This window comes from Anabrus simplex, chromosome 3 (genome assembly GCF_040414725.1).
Source record: "Anabrus simplex isolate iqAnaSimp1 chromosome 3, ASM4041472v1, whole genome shotgun sequence".
NCBI classification, from domain to species: Eukaryota; Metazoa; Arthropoda; class Insecta; order Orthoptera; family Tettigoniidae; genus Anabrus; species Anabrus simplex.
In genome coordinates this window covers 29,053,088-29,072,568 of record NC_090267.1, presented here as the reverse complement: position 1 = coordinate 29,072,568, position 19,481 = coordinate 29,053,088, and the positions used below count along the sequence as shown (strand labels likewise).

General features: G+C 44.9%; 1 protein-coding gene across 2 annotated transcripts in view; it reads right to left on the bottom strand.

Moving 5' to 3' along the window:
* Positions 1–17,890, bottom strand: part of LOC136866971 (luciferin 4-monooxygenase) — a 74,707-nt gene extending 56,817 nt beyond the window's left edge. For both annotated transcript variants that reach the window (XM_067144062.2, XM_068226979.1), the window contains exon 1: positions 17,743–17,890. In XM_067144062.2, coding sequence (XP_067000163.2) covers positions 17,743–17,859 — 117 coding nt within the window. In that variant the 5' untranslated portion in view covers positions 17,860–17,890. The remainder of the gene's footprint in view (positions 1–17,742) is intronic.
* Between the last annotated feature and the right edge of the window lie 1,591 nt (positions 17,891–19,481).

The following is a 19,481-nucleotide window of genomic DNA, read 5'->3' as shown; positions in this document are numbered from 1 at the left end:
CGGCAACACTGCGCCCGTTTTCACCACCCGGCCTGCTGTTAAGCGCACGGTCCGGCGTACACAAAACCTCCTTTCAATATTACTCTTCATAAATTCGATACCACACTGTACGGTTACAGTTGTTGTAGTTTCTGATAACCATGACTGAGTGCTTCAAAACAAGCCCAAGTTTGCTGCTGTACGTTTATCCTGGGCTGAGAAAGAGTTGCGTTAGAAAAATGATAAGAACTTTTTTCGGGGTGGTTGAAAAAAATTGTAACTTGAGTATTACACTACAAATACATGTGGTTATAACATATACAAATTTCATTAGAAGCAGACAAGTCGTTCTCCTTGTATATATTCCTAAGTGAGCGCTTCGTAGAGAAGAAGCCAAAAACCCGGGCAATATTTATTACAACCACAAATAAAAAATATTTAATGAACGTTGAAAACAATGCGTCTTATATACGCTAATGTAGAATTAAACAAGGAAAATATTGGTATAACTCGAATTTCAATAGGCCTATTGGTTCGCTTGTAATTAAAGCCTAAACTCGAGTGTCCATAATAAAAAATCCGACAGTAGTACTAATGTTTCCAGCTTTCTTCCCCAGGGGAAGACGTCTCAGATCCCCATATGGGGTGATGGGCGTTAAAATCTCCCAACTAGAGGAGGGGAGGTGGAAGCTGATCTATAAGATCAGTTACATCATTAATGTTAAGAGGCTGGCCTGGTGGAAAATAAACGTTACACAGTGTTGCTATGACAGGCAGCGGTACCCGCACCAAAACTGCTTCCAGTGGGATCCTTAGAGGAACCTCTTCGCTATGGTTATCAGAAAGAACAAAAATACCCACGCCACCAGACGCCCGGTGAGCAAAATATCGTTTTGTCGAGTATAGTCGGAAATTTTTCAAGACCATTTGATGACCTGGTCTGAAGTTTGTCTCCTGAATACAGACTATACTCGCCGCGTACTCACTAATGAGCTGAAGTAGCTCAGCAAGATGCCTGTCATAACAGTTACAATTCCACTGTAACAGTGCCATAGTGTGGACTATAAAGGGAGTGTTGGCTTATTAGCGACAAGGTGCACGCAAGCCTAAACACTATCAACATCTAAATCCGTAGATGTAGATGACAGCGCGACATCCATCCCGTCATCGACAGACGGCGTGGATGACACCCAGAACTTCGACGCTTTTCGGGGGGGAAGTTCCCCTAGGAGGGGAGCGCGCAGGTTTTTGAGCAGGAGTACCTGCTGGCGCAGACTCATACCCTCCAGATGGAGGACATGATTTCCCTTTTGCAGGGGAAGTGCGGGAGCGCCCTTCTTCGCCGCCCACCATCTTTTCTAGTTTAGACGGGCTGGGAGATGATTTCTCAGCCCTGGTCGACGATGCCGCCTCCGTCGGCTGGGGCACGGCTTTCACCGACCTCTTAGAGGGGAGACTTAGCCATCCCCCCTTGCTGTGCGGGCTAAGATCTGCCAGCCGGGACAGACTTCTAGTTGGTCGAAGGTGGGGTTGTCACCCCCCCCCCCCCCCCATTCGAGCTTTTACTCTTTGCGGCAGCGATCATCACGGGTAGCGATGACGTCAAAGACGAACATGGAAGACTCTGATCTATCATGCTGTAGTTGAGTGTACGGGCAGGTGTAATCGTGGAATTAAACTTACGGCGAGGTTCCTGGTAGGAAAAACCATCCAGGGTCTTGATATCTGAGTGAGAAGAAGATCCAGGATATGTTCGACAGTTCCGATCGCGAGTAGAATGAAGACCAGAGCAGTTAGTGCACTTGTACGGCGTTGTGCACTCCTCCGCGCCGTGAGCTACTCGTCCACATGTACCACACACAGACTGATTCGAACGAGATACCGTATGTCCGATTCTCTGGCACTGAAAGCATTGCATAGGAGGCGGGATGTACGGCCACACATCGCAATAAATTGTTACCTTGACTTTCTCTGGTAACACTAACAACTTGAAAGAGATAATGAAGGCACCAGTGGCAACGTCTTCACCGTTGACCTTGCGCGCAATGCGCCGGACGAGTGTCACACCACGGTTCTTCATGTCTTCCATCAACTCGTCGTCAGTGTTCAAAATAAGGTCGCGGTGACAGATGACTAAACGAACCAGATTCAAGGATTTGTGCTCCTCCAATCTGATGGGGATTTCGCCAAAATGGTCGCACTTAAGCAACTGATCGGCTTGCAGTGCTGTGCGAGTCTTCAAAAGTAAACTACCATTGCGCATTTTCTTGAGAACATCAAGTTCGCCGTAGACGCCTTCAATGTGTTTACTAAAATGGGTCGATTTTACCAGCTTAAAAGCATGCCCATCGGTTCTGGTGGCAACCAGAAACCTAGGGAAGCTGGATCCCATTCCTTCACGCTGCGCATGTTCCCAGGGAGTTGAACCTCTCAGAGAAGCAAAAGTTAAAGACTTCAGTGGGGGACCACCTTCGGATGGGCGACTTCGTTTCGAAGCCATGCCCAAAATCATCCTCCCCGAATGCCACCCACTCCGATCAGAGGTCTATGTAGCCGAACCAAGCTGCCAAGGCAAAACCCACCTGCTCATAGACGGTACTGCCCGGGGTCCGATGTTGGACGATGCCTAATACGGGATAACTGAGGCAGTGAGCACTAGGACTCCCTTCCTCCAGTCACCCGCAATATCATGTCCTGCTTGCATTCGGTTGTGCGGGGACCTGTATTGTCAGGCGGGTACTACTGCCAGGATACATGGCGCTCCCACCCGCCGCTTCCTGGATGGTTACTGACGCGGGCTTTCGGGCGTAACCGCATACGTAAGAGGCTCATCTCCGAGCAGCACGCATATCAAAAATATTGAAATGGTCTACAACTAACCCTCAAGTAAAAACAATAAAAATTAAAGAGGGGACCATGGCCACATGACCCTTTTAGTTACCTTCTACGACAAGCAGAGATAACCTGTGAATGTATACAGCCCCTCCCATCCACAGGAGGTCCAGCACATTATACCAGAACGCAATCCACGTCCGCGCATAGTTCGCCCCTTTTAGTCGCCTCTTACGACAGGCAGGGGATACCACGGGTGATTCTACATGTGCTTCACCCACCCGCAGGGGTAGCTTAGAGTTAACCAGTGTAAATGCGGCTTAATAGTTTTCATTGAGATTTTTATTCGACACTATACAATAAAATCAAAGGAACAATACTACACATTTATTAAAATTAAAAAGCATGGTGTGATTGAACAATTAACATATTTTAGTATTTGTCTACAGACTAAGAAACTAACAGACATTGAAGAGACTGCCAGACTGGCGAATGCGCGCGGCAAGCGAGTGAACCATACCACAGTGTCCATGACCTTGGCCTAAAGGAAATATACACAGTTCAAAAAATTAGGGGAATATGTTTTTGAACGATTGCCATGCTCCACAAAACAATTCCTCACAACCAGGTATATTACCAACTAAACCTTTATTCTTTTCCGTTGAAATGTACAATAGACCATCGATGTATTCACGTTCATCTTCAGAACACAAACGGAAATGTCCAAATAGGAGCGAAAACAAAGTGCTAACAGTCCTCCAGGGTGGAGTTTTATCACAGTTGGAGAGCTTCAGTATGGTGTATGTCCTCCACTAGCTCGGCATCTACGTGGCATGCTCCATACAAGTCGACGGAGGTCACGTTGCGGTACCAGCTCCCATTCTTCAATGAGACCCTGTTCGAGGTCTTGGAGAGTCTGTGGTGGATTAGGACGCCCACGAACACTTCTGCCAAGCCCACCCCACACATGCTCAATGGGATTAAGGTCGGGACTCACTGCTGGCCATTCCATCTCTTAAATGTCCAATTCTCGCTAGACAGCTCTGGTGATGCGCACTACATGAGCCCTGGCATTGTCGTGCATGAGTACGAATTCAGGGCCAACACCGTATGCAGCAACAAACACATGCTGTAGCAGTATCTGCTCGATGTACCCCGCAGTGGTAATATTACCGCGGACGACGACAAGATCCGTACGGCCATCAATATTCATGCCACTCCACAGCATCACAGAAACTTGTCCGAATCGTTCGCCTTCCTGGGCAACATGTGGCATGCACAGCTCACCACGGCGTCTCCATACGCGTTGACGTCTATCACGCTGTGTCGGGAGATCTGGACTCGTCTGTGAACAACAAAGCTCTCCATTGGCGAAGTTGCCAGTTGACGTGGGCACGGGCAAACAGAAGTCGAGCTGCGCGATATTGCTGCGTTAAACGAGGCGCTCGAACAGGACATCTGGGTCGTAAGGACACTTCTCTTAACCTTTTCTGTCTGGTCAGATACCGTGACTCCAGTGACCCTCATGAAGCCTTGTTGCAATTCTCTGGCAGTTGAACGACGCCGCAACACACAGATGGTCAGATATCGGTCATCCTCTGGGGTTGTCATGCGTCAATGACCTAGCCCAACCCTCTTTGTGGACTGGCCTGTCTCAGTGCAGCGATTCCACAAGCGTTGAATAACTGACGGAGAGACATTGAGATCCACAGCAACACGACGAAAAATCTATCATTCCTGGATCAAAGTGACGGCCCTAACGACTTGAACCTCGTTAAGATGTCTCATGTGATGTGCTGGTTGACGTTCAACGTGCTCAAATAACCGCAGTAGTCTGTGTACCGCACAACGACACACGGACCACTTTGTCACCTGACAGTTTAATGCATGGCTACGCCGACATATGGAGTATAACTTCGACTCGACATACCCTGAGTTGCTAAGGTCTCAAGGTATGATGTACGACAATTGGAACCTTACACAAAACAATAGATTACGTAATTGTAAACGTTGACTGGCATTTCTGAGTAACTTAACCTGAAATCATCCATAGTGTTTAAACGCAAAGAAAATCGTATCGTATATACACTGACTGACAGAGCAAATGCAACACCAAGGAGGAGTGGTTCGAAAGGGATGAAAGTTGGGGGGGAAAAACGTCGGCACGAAAGAATAATTGATGTTTATTTCAAACCGATATGCAGGTTACAAAATGCGCACGGCATCGACTCAGTAGGATGTAGGACCACCGCGAGCGGCGATGCACGCAGAAACACGTCGAGGTACAGAGTCAATAAGAGTGCGGATGATGTCCTGAGGGATGGTTCTCCATTCTCTGTCAACCATTTGCCACAGTTGGTCGTCCGTACTAGGCTGGGGCAGAGTTTGCAAACGGCGTCCAATGAGATCCCACACGTGTTCGATTGGTGAGAGATCCGGAGAATACGCTGGCCACGGAAGCATCTGTACACCTCGTAGAGCCTGTTGGGAGATGCGAGCAGTGTGTGGGCGGGCATTATCCTGCTGAAACAGAGCATTGGGCAGCCCCTGAAGGTACGGGAGTGCCAGCGGCCGCAGCACATGCTGCACGTAGCGGTGGGCATTTAACGTGCCTTGAATACGCACTAGAGGTGACGTGGAATCATACGCAATAGCGCCCCAAACCATGATGCCGCGTTGTCTAGCGGTAGGGCGCTCCACAGTTACTGCCGGATTTGACCTTTCTCCACGCCGACGCCACACTCGTCTGCGGTGACTATCACTGACAGAACAGAAGCGCGACTCATCGGAGAACACGACGTTCCGCCATTCCCTCATCCAAGTCGCTCTAGCCCGGCACCATGCCAGGCGTGCACGTCTATGCTGTGGAGTCAATGGTAGTCTTCTGAGCGGACAGCGGGAGTGCAGGCCTCCTTCAACCAATCGACGGGAAATTGTTCTGGTCGATATTGGAACAGCCAGGCTGTCTTGCACATGCTGAAGAATGGCGGTTGACGTGGCGTGCGGGGCTGCCACCGCTTGGCGGCGGATGCGCCGATCCTCGCGTGCTGACGTCACTCGGGCTGCGCCTGGACCCCTCGCACGTGCCACATGTCCCTGCGCCAACCATCTTCGCCACAGGCGCTGCACCGTGGACACATCCCTATGGGTATCGGCTGCGATTTGACGAAGCGACCAACCTGCCCTTCTCAGCCCGATCACCATACCCCTCGTAAAGTCGTCTGTCTGCTGGAAATGCCTCCGTTGACGGCGGCCTGGCATTCTTAGCTATACACGTGTCCTGTGGCACACGACAACACGTTCTACAATGACTGTCGGCTGAGAAATCACGGTACGAAGTGGGCCATTCGCCAACGCCGTGTCCCATTTATCGTTCGCTACGTGCGCAGCACAGCGGCGCATTTCACATCATGAGCATACCTCAGTGACGTCAGTCTACCCTGCAATTGGCATAAAGTTCTGACCACTCCTTCTTGGTGTTGCATTTGCTCTGTCAGTCAGTGTACTATCTCAGTAGTATAGATCCCTTTTGCGGCCCTCACAAGTAACTGATAGTGACAAATGAGCATTCAAGAGAAAGTGAATGGACATTAGCAGACAGAGCTCGATAGCTGCAGTCACTTAAGTGCGGCCAGTATCCAGTATTCGGGAGATAGTCGGTTCGAACCCCACTGTCGGCAGCCCTGAAAATGGTTTTCCGTGGTTTCCCATTTTCACACCAGGCAAATGCTGGAGCTGTGCCTTAATTAAGGCCACGGCCGCTTCCTTCCCACTCCTAGCCCTTCCCTGTCCCATCGTCGCCATAAGACCTGTTTGTGTCGGTGCGACGTAAAGAAACTAACAAAAAAAAGACATTAGCAGAGACGAATTGCACTCTCATTTCTTAAATATCGATAATTTCTTGAAAAAAATGAGTTTAAAAAGTTGTGCGAAGTGTGCGATTTGCAAATATTGTTGTTGTAGGAAATTACGCGCCATCATTGATGTCCACTTCACATTTTGGCCGCTGGGACGCCTGTTTTATGTCATTATAATATGTTGTAATTATCAGTTAAGAAAAGAATAGTAGTAAAACCAAAAATTACTTCCGGAACATTCGTCAGTGTAATAATGCACTTGTATTTGCTTCTGTTCAAGTGGATACCATGAATGTTAAAATATCATAGATATTAAGTGGTAAGTAAGACTGCCTAATATTGTACTGATTTGTGTATTCCTTAGTTCACCATTCGTTCACCAGGGGCTACTCCACTACATACTTTATGAACATGCGAGATTTCTCGCTCGGGTTCGCTAATTATTTCACATTCGAGTTTTAAATATTACTTTGATCAGTTTTAGTCTTCTATTTTAGGTTTCCAGGCAAACTTACAAAGTGCAGATGACATAATTAGGCCGAATTCGATCATAGATGTCCTCATCATCTGATCAACATAAACGAACTAGTAGTCACCGTTACCAAAGCGAGAGGGTTAAGGGAATAAAAGTGGACACCGCCACACACACACACACACACACACACTGCAAGAATGAGTTTTGATTGGCCAGGTCCTCTAATACAGTAGTGTTATACCGAGAGACTTTTTTTAAAGAGTTCGAATACCAGAAAATATTGCTCCAGAGAATGGACAGCCTGGAACGAAGTCCAACGATATCTCAACGCCGTTTATTTGTGCAAGTGGAAATTAAGACATTTTTGAAATGCTACTTATTTGCTAGTTGCTTTACGTCGCACCGACAAGGATAGGTCTAATGGCGACGATGCGATAGGAAAGGCGTAGGAGTTGAAAGGAAGCGGCCGTGGCTTTCATTAAGGTACAGCCCCAGCATTTGCCCGGAAAACCATATTCACCATCTTCAGGGCTGCCGACAGTGGGATTTGAACCCACTATCTCCCGGATGCAAGCTCACAGCCGCGTGCCCCTGACCGCACAGCCAACTCGCCCGGTATCATAGAAATGAGACGACTTGCTGCGTTGCTAATGGTCATCTGTGATTAAGGCAAGCTTTATATTGTCTTAGATAGAGCACGCAAAATATCTGGCTACAGGGCTTTCATGAAAATCCACAGCCTGTTCCCAGTCATTCGACCGGCTTAGGAATGGAATGAATGAAGCCCTATCTAGTGGCGAGAATGGGAATTGCGCCGACTGCCGAAGCCTGTCGCACTCCTCTGGGGCAATGATTTATGAATGACAGATGAAATGATATTGGAGAGTTCTGCTGGAATGAAAGATGACAGGAAAAACAGAAGTACCTGGAGAAAAACCTGTCCCGCCTCCGGGTTGTCCAGCACAAATCTCACATGGAGTGACCGGGATTTGAACCACGGAACCCAGCGGTGAGAGGCCGGTGCGCTGCCACCTGAGCCACTGAAGCTCTGTAGGGCTGCCAAGCCAAGCATTATTTTTTACTTATGATGTCCGAGGATCGTTACATATGTGGATTACATATGTGGCCCGCCTCCCCTTTCATGGGAGGAATAAAAACAAGTTATGTGGATCTCCAAGTTAGCTTTTACGTACTGGTATGGTCAACAAAACTCTTGTCGCATATCAATCAATCAATCAATCAATCAATCAATCAATCAATCAATCAATCAATCAATCAATCAATCAATCAATCAATCAATCAATCAATCAATCAATCAATCAATCAATCAATCAATCAACCAATCAATCAATCACTACATCTGCATTTAGGGCAGGCGCCCAGGTAGCAAATTCCCTATCTGTTGTTTTCCTAGCCTTTCTTAAATGATTGTAAACAAACTGAAAAATTTATTGAACATCTCCCTTGGTAAGTTATTCTAATCCGTAAATCCCCTTTCTATAAATGAATATTTGCCCCAATTTTTCCTCTTGAATTCCAACTTTATCCACGTACTGTGATCTTTCCTACTTTTAAAGGCGCCACTCTAACTTATACGTCTACTAATGTCATTCCACGCCATCCCTCCACTCACAGCTCGGAACATACCACTTAGTCGAACAGCTCGTCTTCTTTCTCCCAGTTCTTCCCAGCCCAAACTTTGCCACATTTTTGTAACGCTACTCTTTTGTTGGAAAACACCCAGAACAAATCGAGCAGGTCTGTATGTGTTGGTAGAGGCGTGTAAGAGAAAATCACTAAATTTTCTTTAGTGATATAACTAAAATTCCAAACTGAATCTAGTTTGATTATTTTGACCATTTAACGAGGTTGCTTCAAAAATAAACGGCCCGGAGTCTACGAAACGGAAACTGCTGAAAGGATTGCAATGTCATTGCGGGTAGAAAAAGGGGCGTTCACTATAAGAGCGCTGAGGTCCCGCACTCGCAGCTAGAGGGACGCGGGTGCATACCCACATGGCGATAGAGCGACGACGAGTACGCGTCGACCATCCACTTCATCCAGTCGAGCTGAAAACAGAAATTGAGGCTTTAAGGAAAGAGCAAATGTGTGTAGTGCGTTTCCTGACAGCAGAAGGAGTGCGGGGAACAGAAATTCATAGAAGAACGGGACGAGTTTACGGAGAACACTGCATGTCCATTGCAAGGACCAAGGTGTGACCCAAACGATTCAGGGAAGGATGGAATTCGTTGACCGACGATGCACGGTCTGAAACGCCACACCGCATTACTGATGCCGTTGTCCAGCAGGCGGATGCCCTCATTATACAAGGCGGGCGAGTTACAGTAGCACCCATTGCCGCAGAGGTCGGAGTGAGCGTCAGGAGTGTTCACGCCATCATTAAGGATAGATGAAATTTCTCAAAACGTGCGCCCAATGTGGGCCTCACATTATTCAACCACCACAGGAAGCATGTCGAATGGACCTCTCTCTTGAACATCTGCTGCGCTATGCCAAGGAAGGGGGTGAGTTCCTGTCACGAGTGGTCGCTGGAGACGAGACATGGTGTCACCACTTCGAACTCGAATCAAAACAACAAAGTCTACAGTAGAAGCACGCAGGGTGGCCGTCACCCAAAATATACAAGGCGGTCCGCACAATTGCGGGATAGGTTATGCTCATATTATTCTTTGACGAAAAGGGCCCCCTTTTTTATGAACTGCCTGCAACATGGGATAACAGTGAATGAGCAGCGAAACTCACAAACCATGACCACCCTTCGCAGAGCGATCAATTTGGAAGGACCAGGACAGCTCATTCTGCGAGGTCATTCTGCTCTACGAGAATGCAAGGCCCCATACGGCAAAGGTAGTTAAAGAACTTTTATAGACATTCAAAGTGGAGGTCCTCAGTTACCCTCCATACAGTCCGGACCTGTCTCCTTGTGATTACGCCGTTTTTGTTGAGCTAGAGAAGGCTCTATGAAGCAAACGATTCACCCGGAACGGTAGGGTCAAGGAGCACGTTCGGGATTGATTCACAACACAACCCCAGGAATTTTACGATACGGCCATTTATCGTCTTGTGTCGCAGTGGGACAAGTGCTAGCAAGTGAACAGAGTTGTCGCCCAGGTGGCAGATTGCCTGTCAGTTTTTTCCATAAACTTTTCTTTAATATTTTCAAAGAATCTGGGAAATTATCGTACATTTCCATTGACAAATTATTCCAGTCCCTTACTCCGTCCTATAAATGCATGGTTTCCCCAATTTTTTCTCTTGAATTCCAACTTTATCTTCATATACTAGCTTCGGTGCCGGTCCTTCGCTACGGAATTCCACAATGTATACAGAATTCTAGTGTCCGGTTGCGTCAAACTCGGTTACAACTTAACCGTGGTAAAATGGAGAGCTTACCATGGTTAAGTTACAAGTAATAAGCTTTAAGAGCTTCATTTCAAGTAATACTAATCCCGTATTGACTATAATCAATCAATGAATATCCAAGATAAACTTAAATATTATAATTAAGCGGTCCGACTATTCAATACAATATATAATTTATTATATCTAGTACATGTTTCGTCCCCTAAGGGACATCAGGTGGTGGTGGTGATTATTGTTTTAAGAGGAAGTACAACTAGGCAACCATCCTCTATTTAACACTAATCAGAGAGAAGAAATGGAAGGGGTCCGACACTTCGAAAAATGAAGATATCGGCCAAAAGAAGACAAGGGCCACGAAGGGCATGAAAATGAAAGACTCCCTAGCCCTCGCAAACCTAATAGCGTCGGGGTCGGAAAAGAACAAGAGTTGACCAAGGGAGGTCAGATAGGAAAGATAAAAGTGAGGAGCCTGGCACAAGTATAAGGGACATCATCAGCTAATAATAAATTAACATTAATATATCAGAAATAAATATTAAAATTGGAAAGACACCTTAAAATTTTTGACATTTAAAATAAGATCTTCGAAATTTTGTTAAAATTGTAAGTCATAAGACAGATGAAACAGTTAAATTGTCCATATTTCTCTTGTTGATGTTCTTGGAAAATACCAGTTTTGCTTATAAAAGGAATGCTTATTAAGTTTCAACAAATCTTTTACCAAGAGATACAAATCAAGTGTGCTATTTACAACAAATGATTCCTTTTACATACCAACTGATACTGACAACCTAAACTAACCTAACGAAACAAAATTCATTCATCTTAGAAATAAAGAAGACATGATACAAATGACTACAATGATGCTGAGAAAGAGAAAAATGTTTATAAAACTTTTTTTATAAAGTGTAAAATGATGTAAATATCATTCGCCCTAGAATTAAAAGGCAGTCGACATTCCAGACAAAACGTGAACAACTAGGTAATGAGTAAATTAGAAACAATTGACTGTCGAACTCATCACTGCCTTCTGAATATTTTGAATTACTTTCACAGGGAATAACAGCCAGATAAACGAGCGTTAAGTAACCTCGGTTTCGAAACATAGGATTAGCAATGGTGCAACAGGTTAATGACAATATCGCGTTTCGTAACGCCTGATATTTAGCGAGAACCAAAGGCCATTTTTGTAAAAAAAAAAAAAAAAGTCATTCCACGCCATATACCTACTGACAGCTCGGAACATAACGCTTAGTGGAGCAGCTTGTCTCCTTTCTTCCAAGTCTTCCCAGCCCAAACTTTCCAACATTGTTGTAACATCGGCTATTTTCCACTTCTTGTATCAAGTAATCCTGGTGAGGGTCCTATACATTGGAACCATACTTTTTTTTCAAGTTTTTTTACGTTGCACCAACACAGATAGGTCTTATGGCGGCGATGGGACAGGAAAGAGCTAGGAGTGGGTAGGAAGCGTCCGTTGCCTTAATTAAGGTACAGACAGCCCCAGGATTTGCCTGGTGTGAAAATGGTAACCCAAGGAAAACCATCTTCAGGGCTGCCCACACTGGGGTTCGAACCCACTATCCCCCGAATACTCGATACTGGCCGCACTTAAGCAACTGCAGCTATCGAGCTTGGTCATACTCTATTTGGGGTCTTACCAGAGAATTAAATATACCCTCTACTTTACATATTTACTACAACCCCTAAACACCATCATAACCATGTGCAAAGATCTGTATCCTTTATTTACCATCCCATTTATGTAATTACCCCAATTAAGATCTTGCCTTATATTAACACCTAGGTACTTACAATGATCCCCATAAGAATCTTTCCCCCCATCAACGCAGTAATTAAAACTGAGAGCACTTTTCATACCTGTGAAACCATTTCCTCAGGCAGAATATCTCTGGATTTTCGAAAGTCTTAACGCATCTGACTGTGGACAGAAACCCATCATGACAACAATATTAACGCAATAAAGCAGTTTTCTTAACACGTACGTACCTGCGTAAGTTCAAACTAAAAGGATTTTTTTTGCTAGTGGCTTTACGTCGCACCGACACGGATAGGTCTTATGGCGACGATGGGATAGGAAAGGCAGAGGAGTTGGAAAGAAGCGGCCGTGGCCTTAATTAAGGTACAGCCCCAGCATTTGCCTGGTGTGAAAATGGGAAACCACGGAAAACCACCTTCAGGGCTGCCGACAGTGGGATTCGAACGAACTATCTCCCGGATGCAAGCTCACAGCCGCGCGCCCCTAACCGCACGGTCAACTCGCCCGGTAGGAAGAAACTACTAATGATTTTGTTAATATTTCGTTATTGAAATATACATCGGCATAAATATCGTGCAAATTGGTTCCCTAATGAGCTGGATGTTTCAAACGCAAATCGCCAAAATTTTCCTTAACAACCTGGAGAATGTTAAGAACAGGTGAGCTGTGACTGAGCGGGAGGTGAACCTCCGTGCTGTGGCAGCCGACCGAGTGTTTGTCAATTGTTCAATCTATTCATACTTCTTGCCAATAAAAGGCAAATAAGATAAGACAGACTCGCACGCGGCGCTAGCGTACTGTCCTCAAATTCAAGCGGAGTCAGTAGTATGTGGTTTGCTGCGAACAGCAAGGAAAAGACGAGAGCGTGAATCGCACACGGATGTGTGTATCTCTTACCGTCCCCCTGTGGGTAGGGGCGGCAAACTAACTCCCACGGTATCCCCTGCCTGTCGTAGAAAGCGACCACGGGACCCTTAGCTGAGTCCTGGCATTGCTTCCACTTACTTGTGCTAGGCTCCTCACTTTCATCTATCCCATCCAACCTCCCTTGAGCAACTCTTGTTCTTTTCCGACCCACACGGTATTATATTTCCCGAACCCAGGGAGTCCTTCATTTTCACGCATTTTGTGGCCCTTGTCTTACTTTGGCCGAAACCTTCATTTTTCGACGTGTCGGATCCCTTCCATTTTTTCTCTCTGGTTAGTGTTATATAGAGAATGGTTGCCTAGTTATACATCCTCTTAAAACAGTAATCCCCTGAAGATGGTTTTCCGTGGTTTCCCATTTTCACACCAGGCAAATGCTGGGGCTGTACCTTAATTAAGGCCACGGCCGCTTCCTTCCAACACCTAGGCCTTTCCTATCCCATCGTCGCCATAAGACCTATCTGTGTCGGTGCGACGTAAAGCCCCTAGCAAAAAAAAAAAAACAGTAATCATCACCACTAACTGTGGAGCAGCTTCCACCACATTGTTTGTTTTGTTGGTTTGTCCAACCCTCGTCCCGTTTCTCTACGGACTCGAGTATGAGGTGACATGAATCTGTCGTGGCGGTTTTTATGATCGGACGCCCTTCCTGATAACCTCACTAAACGAATGATTTGATATATGGTAGTAGGAAGGGAGAGGGTGAAACCCGGTGCCGGCACATAGCCTACACCTGTCGAATAGCACTAAGGGGTCTGCTCAAGGCTTAATGTCCCCATCCGACGGACGAACCACCGTCAACAGCGGCATACACCTTCACTCCATACGAGCAGAGCAGAGAGGTTTGGAATTTAATCCAGGCTTTTGACACACAATGTAGTGATTAGAAATTGTATATCACTACCTCCCCTGCCCTGCCGACCAACATTCTGATGCTGAAAATTCTTTCGAGTAACGGGATTCGAACCGACCCACCACGATGTCAGCCCATTTAGACTACATCCCCTTAACGATCATGGATACCAGGCAGCCTGCTTCCATCATATTCGCACAAAGTAAGGATATCACACTCCAACCCTCAAACGTGTCCGCCAAAACTCAGAAAATCATTATTTTATTGCAAATTATTAGAGCCACCTAGAAAATTCGTACAAACTTGTTTCTGGCAGATCGAATTTTAAGTACACTGGTCTGCCCAATGTTTAATAGGACTACCCGCTCAGGCTAGGTATTCACTTGTATCGGACATTTACCTACGACTTCATTTACATTTTATTTCTATGCACGGCTCCCTGAAGATACTCTGTAACAGTAAGCGACTTATATATTAAACAAAGGTTCCATTTCTATGCTTGCCAAATTCGAGCACGGTCCGTCAAGTAGTTTTTACGTGAAAGAATCAAAGACAAAGAGAGCAAACCACGCCAAAACACAGCAAAATATATTTTTCTCGAAAAAACTATTAAGGAAACAAATACAATACATCTTTCTGGGAAATGGAATTTCACATACACTTGGTGCGCTCCATTTTTCAATAGGACTAACCGATTAAGGTCACAAGTGTATATTTCTCTCTGACTTGCTTCACATTTCCTCTCGCTGCATAGCCCACTTAAAGGACAGTGTTAAGTTATAGTAAGTAGCCTGTGTGTTAACCATAGGTATCAGTCATAAGCTTCCAAGATTTGGCCTCCATTAATTAAGTAGATTTTACGTGATTTTGATATTCCGGGATGATATCTTCTTTCAAATGGTGAAAGAAATTTCAAAACCGGTCCATTACTTTCTGAGCTTACCCGTTATATACAAACAAACTCACTGTCTCTCTCACTCACTCTTCCCCCTGTGGGTGAGGACGACAGAATAACACCCACGGTATCCCCTGCCTATCATAAGATGCGACTAAAAGGGGCCTCAGGGGCTCTCAACTTGGGAGCGTGGGTTGCCGATCACGGGGCCCTTAGCTGAATCCTTGCATTGCTTTCACTCACTTGTGCGATGCTCCTCACTTTAATCTATCCTATCCGACCTCCCTTGGTCAAATCTTGTTCTTTTCCGACCCGGACGGTATTAGGCTGCGAGGCCTAGGGAGTCTTACATTTTCACGCCCTTCGTGGCCCTTGTCTTTCTTTGGCCGATACTTTCACTTTTCGAAGCGTTGTATTCCTTCCCTTTTTCCCTCTGATTAGTGTTATATAGTTATATACACTAGAGTCCCGTTAATCCGAACCCCGTTAATCCGAAAGTCCGGTTAATCCGAACTGAAATATTCATTTTTTAAATATACTTGATGAAATGAAAGAACATATTATAGAATGAAGATTTACTTGCATTTTATTAGTCATATTTTACAAGAATAACTTAATGGAAACATAATTACTCATCATAAACCATCAATCACTGGCCGTTTATCTTTACAAAGTGTATTAGTTTCTTTTGCCGTAGTGATTGGAACCTACTCGAAGATGCAGTGTTAAACCAGGGTCTCATAAACATCACATCAGTAAACGCTAAAGAATGGACATTTCAAATTACAGTATGTACTGTATTGTATTGTAGAAACTATTTTCCTCAGACGGTTGAGACACTGACCTTCTGACCCCAACTTGGCATGTGCGATCCTAGCTCAGTCCGGTGGTATTTGAAAGTGCTCAAATACGCCAGCCTCGTGTAAGTAGATTTACTGGCACGTAAAAGAACTCCTGCGGGAGAAAATCCCGACACTAGGCGTCTCCGAAAACCGTAAAAGTAGTTAGCGGGATGTAAAAACAATAAAATTATTATTAGAAAATATTTTCCGGTTAATCCGAAAATTTTGTAATCCGAACAGACTCTGGTCCCAATTAGTTCGGATTAACGAGACTCTACTGTAGTTGTACTTCATCTTAAAACAATAATCACCACCACCTCTCTCCCTACATACAGTATATTAGTATAGGTTACTTTTAAAAGTTCCACACAAGCTTATTCTACTAATGTCATTCCATGCTAGCTCTCTACTGACAGCTCGAAACATACCGCTTAATCGACCATCTCTTCTAACACTACTCTTTTGTTGAGTATAACCCAGAACAAATACTGCTGCTTTCCTTTGGATCTATTGCAGATTTTTTATCAGTTATTCCTGGTGTGTGAACCATACTCTGATTGGAGTCTTAACAGAGACGTATACGCCCTCTACTTTACATCCTTACTGAAAATCCACAGCCTGTTTCCAGTCATTCGACCGGATCAGGAATGGGATGAATGAAGCCCTCATCTAGTGGGGAGGATAGGTATTGTGGCGGCTGCCGAAGCCTGTCGCACTCCTCTGGGGCAATGATTTATGACTGACAGATGAAATGTTAATGAAGAGTGTTGCTGGAATGAAAGATGACAGGGAAAACCGGAGTACCAGAAAAAAACCTGTCCTGCCTCCGCTTTGTCCAGCACAAATCTAACATGGAGTGACCAGGATTTCAACCGCGGTATCCAGCGGTGAGAGGCCAGTGCGCTGCCTCTGAGCCACGGAGGCTTTTACATCCTTACTACAAGCCCTAAATAATTACATTCATAAAGATGTGAAGATCTTTACTTATTTTAACACCTAATTATAATGATAACCATGAGGAACTTTTGTTCTTTTTGCTAGTGGCTTTACGTCGCACCGACACAGAAAGGTCTTATGGCGACGATGGGATAGGAAAGGCCTAGTAGTTGGAAGAAAGCGGCTGTGGCCTCAATTAAGGTACAGCCCCAGCATTTGTCTGGTGTGAAAATGGGAAACCACGGAAAGCCATCTTCAGGGCTGCCGACAGTGGGATTCGAACCCACTATCTCCCGCGCCCCAAACCGCACGGCCAACTCGCCCGGTATGAGGAACTTTTACCCCATCCACGCAGTAATTAAAACTGAGAGGAGTTTTCCTAGTTGTGAAACTCACAACCTGACTTTCAACCCTGTTTACCATCATACCATTGCCTGCTGTCCATCTCACAACACTGTCGAGATATTTTTGTAGTTGCTCACAATTTTGTAACTCATTTCTCTATACAATATAACGTCATCCGCAAAAAGCTTCCTCTATCATTTCAGTTCTATATAAGAAAACATAAATGTCCAATAATACTGCCTTGAAGAACTTCCCTCTTAATGATTACAGCATCATTAATGCTTCAGCCACTCTAATTCTCTAGATTCTATTTGCTACAAATACAGCCACCCATTCAGTCACTCTTCTCTCTAGTCCAACTGCAATTGCACTCATTCTTGTCGGCAGTTTTCTATGACCTATCATATCGATAACCTTTGACCTATCCTATCGCTATACAGTCCATTCGACCTTCAGAATCTAAAATATCTGTTATACCTCGCTGGAATCCTGCAAGTTGAACCTCCATGGAATAATATTTTCTAAACCCCAATTGCCTTCTCTCAAACCAGTTAGTAATTTCGCGAACGTCTCATGAACAAGATATCTTGAGGGCTGAGTCCACCCTGATCGCACAAAAGTACAGTATTTCTCCTACCTGTGCTGTCTTGTCCCTGTGATGTCGGAGACACTTGAGCAGGTGTTGCCCCAGCGGAATGTCAGGCACTGGATACACCTCTGTGGGCCCGTACAAGATGTTCTCTCCTTCCGGCATCTCGCTCTACTGCTCTCCGAGAGACCTTCAGACGAACTACAGTATGGGCTCCTGTAGCTACGGCCAATGAACGACCTTCAACAAGGAGTAACTTTCAGTCTCACTTTGTTTTCCTCAGGAGCATGCGCTTAGTCATCGCGCTGGTAACACAGTCCCAGCACCACGCGCCAATTTCGAGGTGCACAAGCCGAAGAGCTCCGTAGGTCATATAGCACCAAGGATGACTAAAAGCGGCCCCGTAGCTTTAACCGGTGCATAAGTACAAAATGAAAGTGAGAGGGATCGCGAGTAGCGATGGACAGATACATGTTTTTATGTTACCTGGTACAATTGGGGACACTTGTCCCTGTCTTACACTTAACCAGAAATAACCTAAAAAGTATCAAACCTGAAATAATCCTGCTCTTCCGTACGTATATCATCCAATATTATTTTATTTAGTCATGTATTTATAGTTGTTGAATTGAAGTCATGGGAAGACTTTTGTAATGATTTGGAAGGGCTGCCAGGGAAACCTTTCTGGACAGATATAAAGAATCATAGGAAGCGAAGGAAATAGGAAATGAATAGCATTTTGGGTCAATCGGATGAACCGATAATAGATCCCAGGGAATCATCAGAGAGGTGGAAGGAATATTTTGTAAATCTTCTCAACGTAAAAGTAAATCTTCCTGGCGACGTCGCGAACAACTGAGCTCATGGGAAGGAGGACAATGATGTTGCTGAAATTACGCTTGAGGAAGTGGAAAAGATGGTAAATAAAATCCATTGTCATAAAACAGCAGGAATAGATTAGATTATACCTGAAATGGTGAAATATAATGGGAAGGCTTCATAGAGTAATAAGATTAGCATCGAATGTTGGTAACGTACCTTATAATTGAACAAAAGCAGTAATTGCACCCACACCTTATAAGCAAGGGAACAGGAAGGATTGAGCCAACTATCGGGGTATCTCATTGATTAGTATACCAGGGAAGGTGTTCTCTGGCATCTTGGAAGGAATGATGCGATCAGTGGTTTAGATGAAGTTGGATGAAACCAGTGTAGCTTCAGACAGTAGAGGGACTGTCAGGATAAGATTTTCAACATGCGGCAGGTAACTGAAAAATGCTACGAGAGGAATAGACAATTATATTTATGTTTCGTAGATCTAGAGAAGGCACATCACAGGGTACCGAGGGAAAATATGTTCCCCATACTGGGGGACTATGGGATTAAGGGTAGATTATTAAAATCAATCAAAGGCATTTTATGTTGATATATATTGCGCCTATCAATGAAGCTCCCATCTAGCGACGAAGATTAATGAGGTCTTGTTAGACAAGGCTGTAATCTTTCACCTTTGTTGTTCATAGTTTACATGGATCTTCTGCTGAAAGGTGTTAAGTGGCAGGGAAGGATTCAGTTATGTGAAATTGTAGTAAGCAGTCTCGCCTACGCTGACGACTTGGTCTTAATGGCAAATTGTGCCGAAAGCCTGCAGTCTAACATCTTGCACTTGAAAATGGGTGCAATTAGTATGGTATGAAAATTAGCCTTTCTACAAGTAAAAAAATGCCAGTAAGTAAGATATCCAAGAGAAATGAATGTCAGATTGGGGATAGAAAACTGGAACAGAT